Source organism: Sciurus carolinensis, chromosome 3, assembly GCF_902686445.1.
Source record: "Sciurus carolinensis chromosome 3, mSciCar1.2, whole genome shotgun sequence".
NCBI classification, from domain to species: Eukaryota; Metazoa; Chordata; class Mammalia; order Rodentia; family Sciuridae; genus Sciurus; species Sciurus carolinensis.
The window spans coordinates 23,456,046-23,469,467 of record NC_062215.1 but is presented as its reverse complement, the minus strand read 5'-3'; the positions used below and the strand labels follow the sequence as shown (position 1 = coordinate 23,469,467).

Below are 13,422 nucleotides of genomic sequence, written 5' to 3'. Positions count from 1 at the left end.
ATGAGGATCAGGGATGACTTTTCTCCAAAACTCCAAAAGACTCAAGGAGCACCCGCACCCACAGGGCAAGCGCCAGTCTCTTCTGAATGCGGCGAGGTCAACAGTGAGGGGCTGAGCCCCCGCGTCCAGCGTCCATCACGGTGGTGGCCTCTGCCCCAGGCCGTGTCCCCACTCACACCCGCACTGGGCCGCAGCACTTTTCCAGAACCATCCAGATCTCCTTCCATTCTGGGTGACAAGGCAGGGCTGGCACTGCCCCACCTTTTTACAGATGGAGAAAGCCAGCCTTGAGGGTTCTGGGCTCCTTCCCTGAGGTACTCCGGAAGAGGGTGGGAGAAAGAGAAGGGCGGTCGGGCCTCTGCTGGAGGCCCTGCCTCCTCCCCAGCTCCCTGCCCGGGACCCCACCTGCACAGGCTGAGCCTCTGTGTATGGAAGGCCAGTGGCCAGGGGACCAGAGACCGTGAGGGGCAGGGCTGCCTCCAGTGGCTCCTGCTCTCTCCTGCAGCAGCCAGGATGGGGGAGGGCGGGCACAGCATCCTTCCTCTTTTAGGAAAACGGTAATTTTAATTAAGAGGCAGACAAACGAGCACTCTGCAGATTGTCTCAGAGCAAAGTTATTAAAAAGCTATCAAGGCGGCAGCAGCCACAGTGCCGAGGAGGGCCGCCTCCCCAGGCTGTCCACCTGGATTGGGTCTGAACATCAGCTCAGGGAGATGCAGAGGGCTGGAGGATGGGCGGCTGAGGCCCATCAAGGCAGGAGGGGGCAAGCTCCCAGAGAGTGCCCAGGACACACCTGGCCAGGGCAGGGGTGGGGACAGAAAGGGAGCCAGCACCAGGCAGCCCTGCAGCAGGCCAGATGCCCCAGCTCTGCTTTCCTTTACCATCCTGCTGTTCCACAGGCAAGAACAAGGAGGCTCAGAGAGGGAAAGCAGCTGGTCCAAGGGCACACAGCTGGGAGATGGCTTCAGTGGGGATGTGAAAATCACTGACTCCCCCTGCTCTGGGCTGCTGGTCCTGCACTGAGCAGGGGAGCTCTCTTCCCATAGCCCTCCCCGGCTGAGGCTGCTACACACCCTCTGAAATGGCCTCAGCAGTAGCCTAACAATGCTGTCCGCAGACGCCAGGGTCACGAGGCACTTGAGCCCGAGTCACTGCTTGCTGGGTGGGACTACACAATGAGAGGAACACCATCAGCTTGGGGGATTCTCTACAGGGACAGAAACAAAGGCTCTGCCAGCCGGAGGAGCAGGGACAAACACGCATCAGTGGACATACGGTCACTTCCCTGAGGAGGTGACAGGTGCCCTGCAGTCAGCTGGCCAGGCCACAACAGCTGCTGAGCTGAGCCCTGCATCACCTGTGTTTGCTCACCACTGAGCACGGCATGGGGACTCTCTCTGTCTTGGTCACCACTGCCACCAAGCCTGGCACAGAAAAGGTGATCCAGGGAGCTTTGCTGAGTGGAGAGGTGAGTGAGGAGCAAGCAATCGGCTGGACAAAGGTTTGCAAAAAGACTAAGCCGGGCTGTGCTGAGGTCAGAGGGGCCCGTCTCCACCCACCCTGAGAGGCCCCTTGCACCTGATCCCTCTCCCCAGCTGGCTGCCCGCTCCACCAGAGGACCAGCCAGTGCCCCTTGCCCGCTCCCAGCCCTGCGTACAAGGAGGCTGTGCTGCCCGCACACGCATGGACATGCCCACGTGCTGGCACGCGCACACACTCACATGCACACATAGACACATTTTCTGCCAGGCAAGGCGCCCTCCCCAGAGCTGGGCATCTGCTGTCCCCCACCAGGGACAGCCCCTCCCCCAGTTCCAGCCCTCCAGGCCAGGGAGGGGGCCTGACTAAGGACCGGGGCCTCCCTCCTGGCTTACTGACCTGGAGACTTTAAACAGAGGGAACACAGTCCTGGAGACTCCCCTCCCGCCGCACGCTGGAGCCCTGGGTGAGGGACAGGAAAGGAGGAGAGTCATGAATGACAGGCCCCCAGAGGAACCAGAGCGAGGAGGGGGCTGGGGCAGGGCTCTCAATGTGGTAGGGCAGGGCCAGGGACCCTGGAGGGACGAGGGACAAGGCAAGGCAGAGCCTTAGGAGCTGTCCCTTTGGGGTCACCAGGGTTTTGGGGGCAGCAGGATAGAGACTGGGTGTTGGAAGAAGAGCAGGGATATCAGTGGAAGACAGACAGGAGGACAGACAGCAGGACAACATGGAAGACACGGGGTCCCCGGAATTGGGTTCCCAGGACAGACAGGCAATAAGTCAGGCCTGGTTCTTCTCCCAGAAACAGGGGTAGACTTTTCTGGGGTACCCATGCCAGATCCCAAATGATAGCACCTCGGAGGGCCCATCTGCTTCCACCATCGAAGGTCACCCCATTCTGAAAAGCCAGTGGATTCTGGTTTGGAAAAGCATGTCATGGCAGCCCTACTGCCCACCCTCTCTCCAGCCCCTGAGGTTCCTGTCGGCCTCACTCGCCCCTAACCCTGAAGAAGTTCCCCTCAGCACGTAAGGAGGCAGCAGGCGTCACGTGCTAACGGGCACTGACACTTGCTCGCTGGGGCTCGGCAGAAAAACACACCTGTGCCCGGACCTGCCTGAAGCTCACCTAGCTCCCGCCCCACAGTGCCCCTGCCTCCAACCGCCATGAGGATCCCCGCAGTTGTCCATCATGCCTTCCTTTCACCTTGCTGGGAAATCCTCTCTAAATCTGCTCTGTCTCTGGCGCCGGCAATACCTCTCTATTGCCTTCTCCCTGGCATGCAGCGTTAGACCCGCCTGCCTGGGGATCCTGTGGCCTGGGCACCCAGTCCTCACAGCCCTCACTTGGCTGGCTCAGACCTATCCATACGCACATCACGTCTGGCTGCGAGCGTTCCCAGAGCCCCCTGCCAATCTCATGGTTCCAATTTTCCCACCGATTACCCAACATGCGGACATCCCAGGGAGAAACAGCTGTCATACCCAGATGTTGGGACATTGACTAGGAAAGAAATCAAGAATGCTCACTGATGGATCCAGCCCCAGAGGGCTTTCTGGATGGGGCAGTAGGGTTAGGGCTGGGAGGGGAAGAGGGGCAGACAGACACAGGGGCACAAAGGACCAGTGAAGACTGGGGAGCCCAAACTTCCTTCTTTCCTATCACCAGCCTGAGTGGCTACCCCAGAGGTTCAGCCCCAGAGAGGCCAAGCTGATGTTGTGGTCTTAGGAAAGTCTCAAGAGTTTCCTCACACATGCCCCTTCCTCTGTGGAGGGTGGTTCCCGCTTCAGTCATTCACAGTGACAATGAGGAGGAACACAGGGAAATTGCTATTCACTGAATGTTTATAATGTGCCAACAACTCTGCCTAAATTACCTCTTTGAATCCAGGGATGCATCACTGTTAATAGCCTCAAGTTACGGATGAGGAAACTAAGCTTCAGATAGGTGAAGCTACTTGCCCCCAAACCACAAAGCAAATGAGTATTGTTTTTTTCCCCCCTCACGGTGCTGGGGAATCGAACCCAGGGCCTTGTACTTGCAAGGCAAGCACTCTACCAACTGAGCTATCTCCCCAGCCCAGGCAAATGAGTATTGGTGCTGGGATTCCAGCCTTGATCTGACTCCAGAGCCTGAGCTCTTGGTCTAGAGCTAAACTGCTTCCCATCCATCCTCCTCAGTCTTTGGCTATCTCTCAATCAGTGCCCTTTGGGAAGTTCTACCTAAAGTCTAATCTCTTTCCATTGCATGTTTCAGCATGAACTATCTCCTAAGGGCAATTAGGTGGAAGAGGAGATTTTCTTCAGTCTCTTTTCACCTCATCCTTGGAGTGGGAGGCAGATGATTCTAACTGGGGCAGCCAGATGGACCAAGGGAGTGATGAGTTTTCAGGGTCACAGAGATGGGTCCAGGATTTCCTGAGCTTCATTCCTCTTCAGCTGACTTCAGTCTGTCCAGGAACCCTTTTCTGCCCGGCTCCTCCCTCCTCCATCACAGAGGCGGCTGTGGAAAGCCCCTCAAAGGCTTCTTATTCTACCAACCAGAAGTCCTACAGCACCCAGGCTAGAGAAAGCCAGACGACCTGAGAGTCTACAGAGCAAGGGTCTGTATCAATCCTAAGTGCTCACTTTTCCTCTTAGCCCTAGCTTTCACGAGGGGACAACAACTGGGGACTCCTCAGGCCAACATGGCCACATGGTGGGGACAGAGTGAGGAGGACCCAGGAGAGGCAAAGGACAGGCCCAGAATGCATCTACAGGCATGTGTCTGCGTGGTCACAACCAGCCAGTAGGGAGTGCCATTCTCCCCCAGGCAGATGCCAGTGGATACCAGCTACATCTGCAATGATGAGGCACTCTGGGCAGCGGTGGGCCACAGGGCAAATCCCCATCTCCCTGGCCCCTGCCCCACATGCTCAGCAAACACCTCTAGCTGGGGCCTTTCTATGGGGTCTCTTGGTGGACTGAGTCTGAGGGCCCGTCTGCGTTCCTGGATCTGGGGTCTTCATCATGTTCTGTGGCTGGGATGGAAAGAAGCCTGGGTAATGCAATGAGAATATTTACAGAGGTGAGGGTGGTGGCATGGGGAAAATTCAACTTCTTTCCAGTCTTAAGGAACTCCATGCCGGGACATGCAGGCAACCGAGCCGGCTGGCTGACTGTACCAAGAACCAGGATGAGGTTGTTGGGGAGCTGAGCCACCAGCTGGACGCTCCTCGTGGAGGAAAACATGGATTGGATTATAGTCTCTGGATGGAATGGAGTGTGACAAAGCCAGTTTTGCTAGGTTGAGGAAGACTGTGGGGTTATGATTTAGGGGACAGTTGAACCCTCTGGCCACTCCCTTATCCATCCACCAGGCCGAAGGACAGATTTAGGCCAGGGGTCTTCAGAACAGGAGGGGCTGTTTGTAAGACGCACACACACTCCCCCATATTCTCTTGGCCCAAATCTCCATTTCTCCTGGCTTAGCTGAAGCTGGGGAAAGATTCTTCCCACACTTCATGTGGCAAGTCATGTATTATCTCAGGAGCGAGGAGGTGGGTAGACCCTATGACAACTGGAAGGGAGCTTAAAGACCTTCTGGAACTAACCTTTCTACTTATACCAAGGACACTGACGACCAGAGGCGGGCAATGAAATGGCCAAGGTCACACAGCAGCAGGGTAGACAAGCAGCCAGACCCCAGGCCAATGCCAGTTCTTCACCTCTGCATCCTCTTCTCCAGCAACTCGGGATCCCTCTCCATTAAGGACCCTATATTCCGCCAGTCACAACAGTAACACTCCTCAGGATGCCCAAAGGTCATCTGGAAGGTCCTGCTGACCAGTCTTCTGCCCCTAGATACAATACCAACCTACCTGAGCACATCTATCATTTGAAATGATTTTTTTTTGGGGGGGGCGGTGTACTGGGGATTGAACTCAGGGGCACTCAACCACTAAGCCTTATTTTGAATTCTATTTAGGAGCAGGGTCTCACTGAGTTGCTTAGCACCTCACTTTTGCTGAAGCTGGCTTTGAACTCACAATCCTTCTGCCTCAGCCTCCTGAGCCGCTGGGACTACAGGCGTGCACTACTGAGCCTTCTATTATTGATACAAAAGATGCAAAAATGCCACTGAGATCCCCACCTGCAAGTGGTCACCCTTCATGGAAACTAAATGGGAAGTTTTTCTTCCTATCTAACCTCCATTCTTCCTGCTGCAGCAAAGGTCTGTTTCCTCTGAAGCTGTCCTATGCAGAGATAAGGGGAGGGAAAGAAGAGCAGATTTCCAGCCTCCAAACCCTTCTGTTTGCCGACTCCCAGCAGAAAGGATGAGGGCAGGGTGTCCCAGGGGGCTGGCCGTGAGCCTAGTGCATGTGTGGGGCCTAGTGCATGTGAAGGGGAAAAGCGGGGAGCAACAGGCCGAGTACGAGAGAAACAGATCTTCTAGGAATTATTCCTCCACCTCCTCAGCCTCTGCCAAATCCAAAGACTCAGGCTTAAGGAAGAGGCTTCTCTGGGTTCACGAACATCTTCCCCTCTCCCCATGTCATTTATTGATTACTTTTTATGTGTCAGGCACTGCAATGGATGTTTTATGTTATTTCATTTACACTTCACAAAATTCCATGATGAGAAACTAATTTGTCTCCTGGAACAGTCCTTCCCTAAGACTAGGTCTAACCTTGATCTTTCTTGCTGCATTTCCCCTGGCTGTTCTCCTTGGTGGTGGAGGGCATTTTGTTCCTGTTTTCAGAGTCTCATCATTATCCAGTGGTTCCACATTATCTTTTCCAGGCTGCCAACCTTTACTTCAGCCTTGACCCATGTGACGGGTGATATGTGGGTGAAAGAGACCAAGGTCAGGACTGAAGGCTGGGATCCAGGGCACTGCCCAGTGCCAAATATTGAGCACAAACCAGGCAGCAAGAGAGGAAGCCCTGGGGAAAGTCCCCTTGAGAGCAGGCTGGGCTGTCAGAGATGGGAGCAAAACTGAAGCAAGCAGGTTGTCCCTCCCTGAAGATGCTATGGCCCTTAGAGGGGGCCTGGAGCCCCACCTTTGGTACGGTAGCTAGGAGGGGCCCAGAGAGGCCGCGAGTGACCTGGTCTCTCTTAGTGATCATCCCTAAGGTCTGTGATCCAGCCCACGTACCTGGAGTCCAGGGACCAGGGCAGAGGCACGACCCAGCCAAACTCACCAGGGACTGTGGACGGGAGCTGGAGCAGAGGGGGAGTTCTTGCCTAAGGAAGCTTCTGGCATCTAGAGGGCCACAGGCACACAACTGTGCTTCCCTGCTTGGCCTTTTTAAAGCAGAACAGGGATTCCCCCCAACAAAGCCATACCTCGGCCTTGCCTCCAGCACAGCTGGGATGCAGGGGCCAGACCCCACCTCCCCAGGGAATGCTCAGCCTCAGCTTCCACCCTCTGGGAAACTGGAGCCGCAGAAGCCTGGACCAATGGGCAAGGGGAGTCGGAATGGTGGGTGGGACTCTGGGCCGGTGTGGGTGGTGCTCTCCTCCTTCAAGCAGGCACTATTAATATATGCAAAGCATATGCAAATCACCCAGAAGAGAGACACAACATCGCCCGGAATGTCAGAAGAGACCTTGGAGATCATCCAACCCACGCCCCCTCATTTCACAGGTGAGGAAAGAGTCCCTCAGTGGGAAGGGACTTGCTCAAGGTCACACAGACACTTGGGCACTGAAGAAGGATCAGAATTAGGTTTCTCGACCCAGGCCAGTGCTCTTTCTGGGATTTACCAATTGGTTGAAGGGGACCCAGGGCCTGGAGGGGACTCCAGGCAGGTTTAGCAGAGACCCCTGAGGGAGACTAAGTGGGGAGGCCTCTTGGACCCCTCCTCCCACCTCTGAGCCTGGAGGCAAGACTGGTGGGTGTGTGGGGAACAGTGTACAAGGACGGCGGTGATCCCTGGGGGACCACAGGGGCAGAAGCCAAGGCTGGGGACTCTGGAAGGGGAAGCATCAGGGTGACTGAAGCATCTGAGGCAGGGGAGGAAGAGCCCAATGTCAGGGCAAGGTGCATGCTGTGGTGCGGGGAGGGGGATGTGCCCTTGCTGCACAGGCGCGCGCACATGCGCGCGCACACACACACACACGCACGCACGCACTCATCTCTAAGTGCACAGTAGCCCCTTTCTGCCTGGACTCTGATAACAATAGCACCTGACAGACCATAATCTCCAGCCAGGCCCAACCCTTCCTATGCTGCTGCTGCTGCTGCGCTGCTTTGCACCCCCACCCCTCTTGGCTTCACAACCTTCCAGACAGTCCTAGAAAGCAGGACCAATGCGAGGAAGAGGGAGGGAGGACAGGTAGAGGGGAGGGGGCAGCCACAGGGAGGAAGGGGGGACTGGCACTGGGGACAAGGCGGGGGGGAGAGAGGGCGCGCATGAAGGACAGAGCAGGAGAAACAGAGGGACAGGGAGAAGGGGAACCAGGCAGAACACGGGGAGACTGGGTGGCAGGGAGGAGAGATGATGAAGGGTGGGGAAAGCCCCAGGGACAGAGAGGAATGGGGGCAGCAGATCAGAGGAGGCCCCAGGGACCTAAAGGACAGGTATGGGCAACAGGAGCCCGGATGGTGGGGGCCTAGGCTATCTGGCAGAATCCAGGGACCTGCCCCTCTGCCCACCTCCTCAGCTACTCCCTAGGCTGCCAGGAAATCAGTCCTCCCTCCCCTCCGCCTCCCTCCCTCCTTCCCTCCCCGGGGGCCTTCTCAGCCAAATCCAAAGCCTTCATCTCCGCTTTTCAGAGCCTGGAATGAAAGAAGGGGAAGCGAGTGCGGCCCTCAAACCCGCTGACGGCCAGATTTTTATTATCTTTGCTCGAATGGGCCCTGGGAAGCCAACTAGGGATTCTTCAAAGAGCGTCTGAGTGCCTCATTGAAGCCGGCACCTGCATCAGCCCACCCACTGCAGGCTGCTGGGGTTTGGGGGGCACAACCTGTCCCCAGCCCCCACCAGTGCTAGGAACCCGATCCTAGGCTGCCAGCAGGCTCACCCTCCACACCTTATGCCCAGGTCAGGAAGCCAGGCTCAGCAGCCAGACCCTGGCTGGCTGGGCATCTAAGGCAATTTCTGTCCCTCTCTGAGCCTTGTGGACACAAATGAAAGAAGAAAACAGATCTCCTTGCCAGAGCTTGGAGGAGATAAGTGCTTAGGATTCCTCGAAAGAGAAGCTTTTATGGCAAGTCCTGGATCCTTCCCTTGGACTCTACCTTCTCCACAGCCACAGGCCTCCTCCACTGCCTCCTGACTCTTCTTGGAAAGTCCTCTTCCCAACCACAGCTGCCTCTTCCTGTGCCCCAGGCCCACCACTCAGAAGGAAAACACTATGACCTGTCCTTTCTCTAACCCTAAACAGTTCCAGCAGTTCAAATCCTCAACCCTGTCTTCCTTCTTTCTAATCCAGGGTGGGGTGGAGTGGGGGGCTAAGCAGGTACGTCAAAGAACCCAGTCCCTTTCCTCCTCAGCACTTCCAGGGATGGCAGGGGTTTTGGCAAAGAATAGTAAGGTTGGCACTGGGCAGACAGTAGCCATGCCACCCCCGCCCCCATCTCTGACCACACTGTTGAGATCAATGCCCGCAGCCAAAGAAGGAATCAATGGTTCTAATTAAACCCTTTTTCCAGGATGGGTCCTTGACCAGGGAAAGAGAGGAGAGAGGAGAGCACCAGAGAAGCCCTGCATCCTGGCAAATACCTTAGACATCTTTAAGAAGCCTGAAGCTCTGCAGAAATCAGGCCATGAAGCCCCCAGGCCCCTGCATTAGGCAAGAAGGCAAGTAGAGTTCTGGGGTGGGGGTAAACCTCCAAAAGGCTTATTCTAGGGACCCCTCCCCTCTCCACTCTCTGCCTGACACCACAGTTGCTTCTTTCAGAAAGATCTCCAGAGCACAGATAGCAGGAACCAGAAGGGGGACCCACCGCATCTCCACTGGAGCCCCGAGGGTCATCGCAGAGAATCAGCCACCGCAGAAAAGGCGGAAGGAGCAGGACTTGGGGGGTGCACTGGACAAAGACCCTCTTGTCCCTAAGGCAGGGTGGCAGGAAGCCAGGGCAAAGCCTTTGCACTTGCTGCCAATGGTGCCTGGGTGCCAGGCAGTCTGGGTGGGGAACTGGGGGGATATTATTGTTGAAGCCCCCTCCCCTTATCCCAGAGTCCTCACCCCCATCCCTTGTTCTACACAAGGCTACCAGCTAGGTCTCTGTCCCAGCAACTCTCTGCTTGCCTGAAGCTCTACTTCCTGTGTGGATGCCGGTCCCTGACACTTGCTCAGAGTGGCCCCAACATCAACCATAACCAGCCAAACACATACAGCATAACTGTCACCCCACATACAGACACACATGCACAACCATGCCAGAAAACACAGCCATCCCCCCACCCCCATAACCAGTAATGACAGAGCCTTACATTTTCATAGTGACAATCTCTATCAAATGCATCATCAATTTTTTTAAGACCAGCCAGAGGGACAGCAAGGGAAGGAGAGAAACTGAGGCACAGAGTTAGACAGAAAAGCAGTTGGCTCAAGGTCACCCAGACCAAGATTCTCAGAGTCCAGAAGGTATTCTAACCCCTCTAAAGTGCTCAACCCCCACCCCAAAACATTCAGACCCACAAATCGGAAGTCAGATCAGCTTCCCCCACACCCCACCCTCATCTGTTTTCCTTTCCCCCAAACAGACAGAAGCTCCTACAGCTCTTTTTGAAGGGCTTCAGACAGAAATCCCCAGTTCGGGGACCCCACTTCCCTCAAAGTTGGGGGCTGCAGGACCTCCTGGTCCCGCAGAATTTGAGAAGAAAGACTGGAAAAGACGGCCCAGGATCCCCTCCTTGCCCACAGCCCTGATCCTCTCACCTGGCTCCCCTCGGCCCCCAGCGTCCCTTGGTCCAGCCTCCTCCCGGGAAGCGCGGGCGCTGCCCTCCGCGGTCCTCTCCCACCAGGCCAGGGCAAAGCGCCGGAGGCACTGCCAGGGCTGCATGGGGAGGCGTGGGGCTGGGGGCGCGTACCAGCAGCCGCACACGCCCCGCCGGGCCCTGCCAGCCTAGCTGCGGAGGCACCCGGCCGGCCCCCTCTGCTGCCACCAGCATCCTGCTGCCCCCACCGACAGGACTAGGAGCTGGCCCGGGAGCTTCTGACGTAGCAGGGGGGTGCGTGGGAGGGGAGGGGGGGCCACCGCGCGTCCCCTCCCCAGCCCCGCCTTCTGCCCCTCAGCCCACCCCAGTCCCCATCTCTTCATTCACCCTGGATGCCCTCCCCAGCTGGGGGCGCCCTCCCCTGCCCTCTGGCCTCTGCAGGGGGAGGGCTTAAGATCAAATAGCCCCTCCCCCAGCCCCTCCCTCTCGTGGGCCCTCCCAACCCGCCAGTAGAGCAGGGAGCAGGTCCCCAGTTTCTGCAACTGCTGCTGAGGCTCAGAGGTCTCCAGGGCTAGGGCCTCGAGGTGCGAGGGGGTGGGGGGTGGAATACAGGCTGTATCCTGGCAACACAGCCAACCCCAGAACGCACTCAGCCCCTTTCTTCCCTGGGGGGCTGATGCGAAGGGCCCATTACCACCGGCCCCAGCCCGTACCCCATTCTGGGAGCTGGGGCGGGGGAAGGCCTTTGATGCTCCTCACTTCTCCATGCCCATCCCCTCCCCCTGTAGCCTCCTCTGCCTCCACCTCCGATGGACCACTCCCCTCCCCCCAGTCTCCTCGCCATCCATCCCCCTTCCTCTCCCACCCCTCCCCCTCCACACATACTCCTCTACATTTCAACCCCCTCAGGCCCCCTCCCCCGGGTGCCGCGAGGCCCTCCCGCCCCGTCTCCAGTCTCCCCAGTCCCTAACCCCTTCTCTGGTCCCAGCACTCTTTCGCCCGGGTCCTTCTCCCAAGCCCGGCGTGCAGCGGTCCCCAGCCCCCCAACACACACCTGCGTCCCGAGCATCCCTCGCCCCGCGGGCCGCCGCCTCCCCGGCCCGGCCGCCGCCCCCGCCCCCGGCCGAGGGGAAAACACACAAAGAAAACAGAAATACCTTCCACTTAAGCATGGAGGCACATTAGGGAGGAGAGAGACAGGGACATGCCTTGGGACGGAGCGTTCCCCATCGGGCGGGGGCGCGGGGGGCGGGGGCCCCGGGCCGGCCTGCCTGGCGCTCGCCCTCTCGCCGCCTCGCGGGCTCCTCGCTCGGCCCCAGCCCCGGGGCGCGGTGCCAGGCGGGCGGGCCGGGGGCGCGGGCCCCGCCGGGGTGGACCAGCTGGGAGGGCGCCGGCGGCCGGGCGTGTGGGTGCGCGCGCGCGCGGGCGTGTCACCGAGTGTGCGAGAGCGAGTGTGTGTGTGTGTGTGTGTGTGTATGTGAGATCGCGCGCGTGCGGCTGGCGCGGGTGTGTCACTGCGGACGGGAGCGCGCGCGGCGCGGGCACGCGCGTGTGGCCGGATGGTACAAAGGGCCGCCGGGGGCGGCGGGGAGCGGGGGAGGGGAGGGGGCATTGCGCTTTCTCGCGCCCTCCGGCAGCGCCGCGGGATCCCGCAGCGCGCGACCCGAGTAGGGTGCGGGGCACGCTCCTGTTCCCCTCCCCACTCCACCTGCTTCCCCCAACCTAAGAAGTCCTCGCGCCACTATAGAGACAAATACATTGATCCGGGACTGGCCTTGGAGGAGGCACCTGGGGAAGGGGGCTCCTCAGGGGTAGGGGACTCCTAGGATAGAAAAGCACTCGGGGCGGGGCGGGGCGGGAAGGTGAGGAGAGGCAGCGAGACTGGGGGCCACTCTTCAGCCAAGGTGACCTCAGAAGGCGGTAGCCGCCCAATGCAGGAAGAGTAGGGACCCCGCTCAGCCTCTGCGGGCGCGCCCCCTCCCCATTGGTCCCTCCCCTCCCCAGTCCTTAGACACAGCTCCTCCGGAGGGACCTGGCTCCCCGGCGCCCCCTGCTGGGCTGCCTCCTAGCCCCCACCCCCCACTAAAGGTTGCGGCCCCTCCTGCAGGTGCATGCGGGAACTGCAGCGGCGCGTGCTGAGAGTAAGGGGAATCTATTTTTTCTTCTTTATGTGGGACCCTAGAGTAGGACGCTCCAACTACTCTCCCTTCTCACGCCTCGTTTAGCGGCGCCATTGCCACCTCCATGCAGCCTGCAGAGTCTCCTGCTCCGCCCCACCCCTCCCTGGCCCACCGTGGTTGGCCTACCTGTTGGCTCAGCGGACTTCAGCTCCGAACCAAACCCGTGCTGACCCTTCCTCATGCTCCGATTGCTCCCTCTCTCACTCCCTCCAGTTCTCTGGTTAGTCCCTTCTCTCCTAAGCCTCTCTTGGGGAAGGGACGGCGGGCTGAGCCCCCTGCCCCTTTTGTTTATTCCTGGCATTCCTAAAGCCAACTCAGATGATAAAGACAGGGACCCAGGACATCTCTTCGCTGTAGCGCACTAGGCGGACTGGAAAGCAAGCATAGAATCCAGGAGAGAAGACCCCACCCCAAGTGGCCCAAATGACAAACCGGTTTCCCCACTTCCTGTTCTACCCAGTCACAGCCTTAATCTGGGCTCTCCCACTTTCCTGCCCGCCCCCAGGCCTACCTCTGAGCAAACCACATGCCCAGCTAGGGCAAGGTCCCAAATGCCCCTCAGAGATCAATGTCCAGTTACAGTAACCCAGGTGGCAGGGCCAGGACTGGAGGAGGAGGGGGCCTTTCCTAACTCCTGCCAGACAACTCAGGAGGGCAGCCAAGTGCTGTGACATTGACACACGGTCTGGGCACACGACCCCAGCAGTTGGGCACCCTGACTTCTCCCCTCGTGGGCCAGCTGCCTCTCCCTCTGCCAACTGGATGGTGCCCATCTTTTGGCCTCTGAGAGTGCCGTGGGCACCTGTCCAGCTCCCTCCCTGGCTGCCTGCCCGGGATGGGCTCGGGAGGCAGCAGGCCCTGTGCAGGGGGCGGGGTCAGACTGGTAGAGTAGCTTC

General features: G+C 58.6%; 1 protein-coding gene across 20 annotated transcripts in view; it reads right to left on the bottom strand.

Annotated features, from left to right (window-relative positions):
• Srcin1 (SRC kinase signaling inhibitor 1) overlaps positions 1–12,910 on the bottom strand; it is a 64,312-nt gene extending 51,402 nt beyond the window's left edge. For 8 of the 20 annotated variants that reach the window (XM_047543521.1, XM_047543512.1, XM_047543513.1 and 5 more), the window contains exons 1-2: positions 12,653–12,910; positions 1,879–1,941 (exon numbers count right to left, since the gene is read on the bottom strand). In XM_047543521.1, coding sequence (XP_047399477.1) covers positions 1,879–1,941; positions 12,653–12,827 — 238 coding nt within the window. In that variant the 5' untranslated portion in view covers positions 12,828–12,910. Of the gene's footprint in view, positions 1–1,878; positions 1,942–10,347; positions 10,587–11,503; positions 11,781–12,652 lie in introns of those variants that run through there. The other 12 variants (XM_047543527.1, XM_047543531.1, XM_047543530.1 and 9 more) reach the window with 8 other exon arrangements.
• Positions 12,911–13,422: the final 512 nt, after the last annotated feature.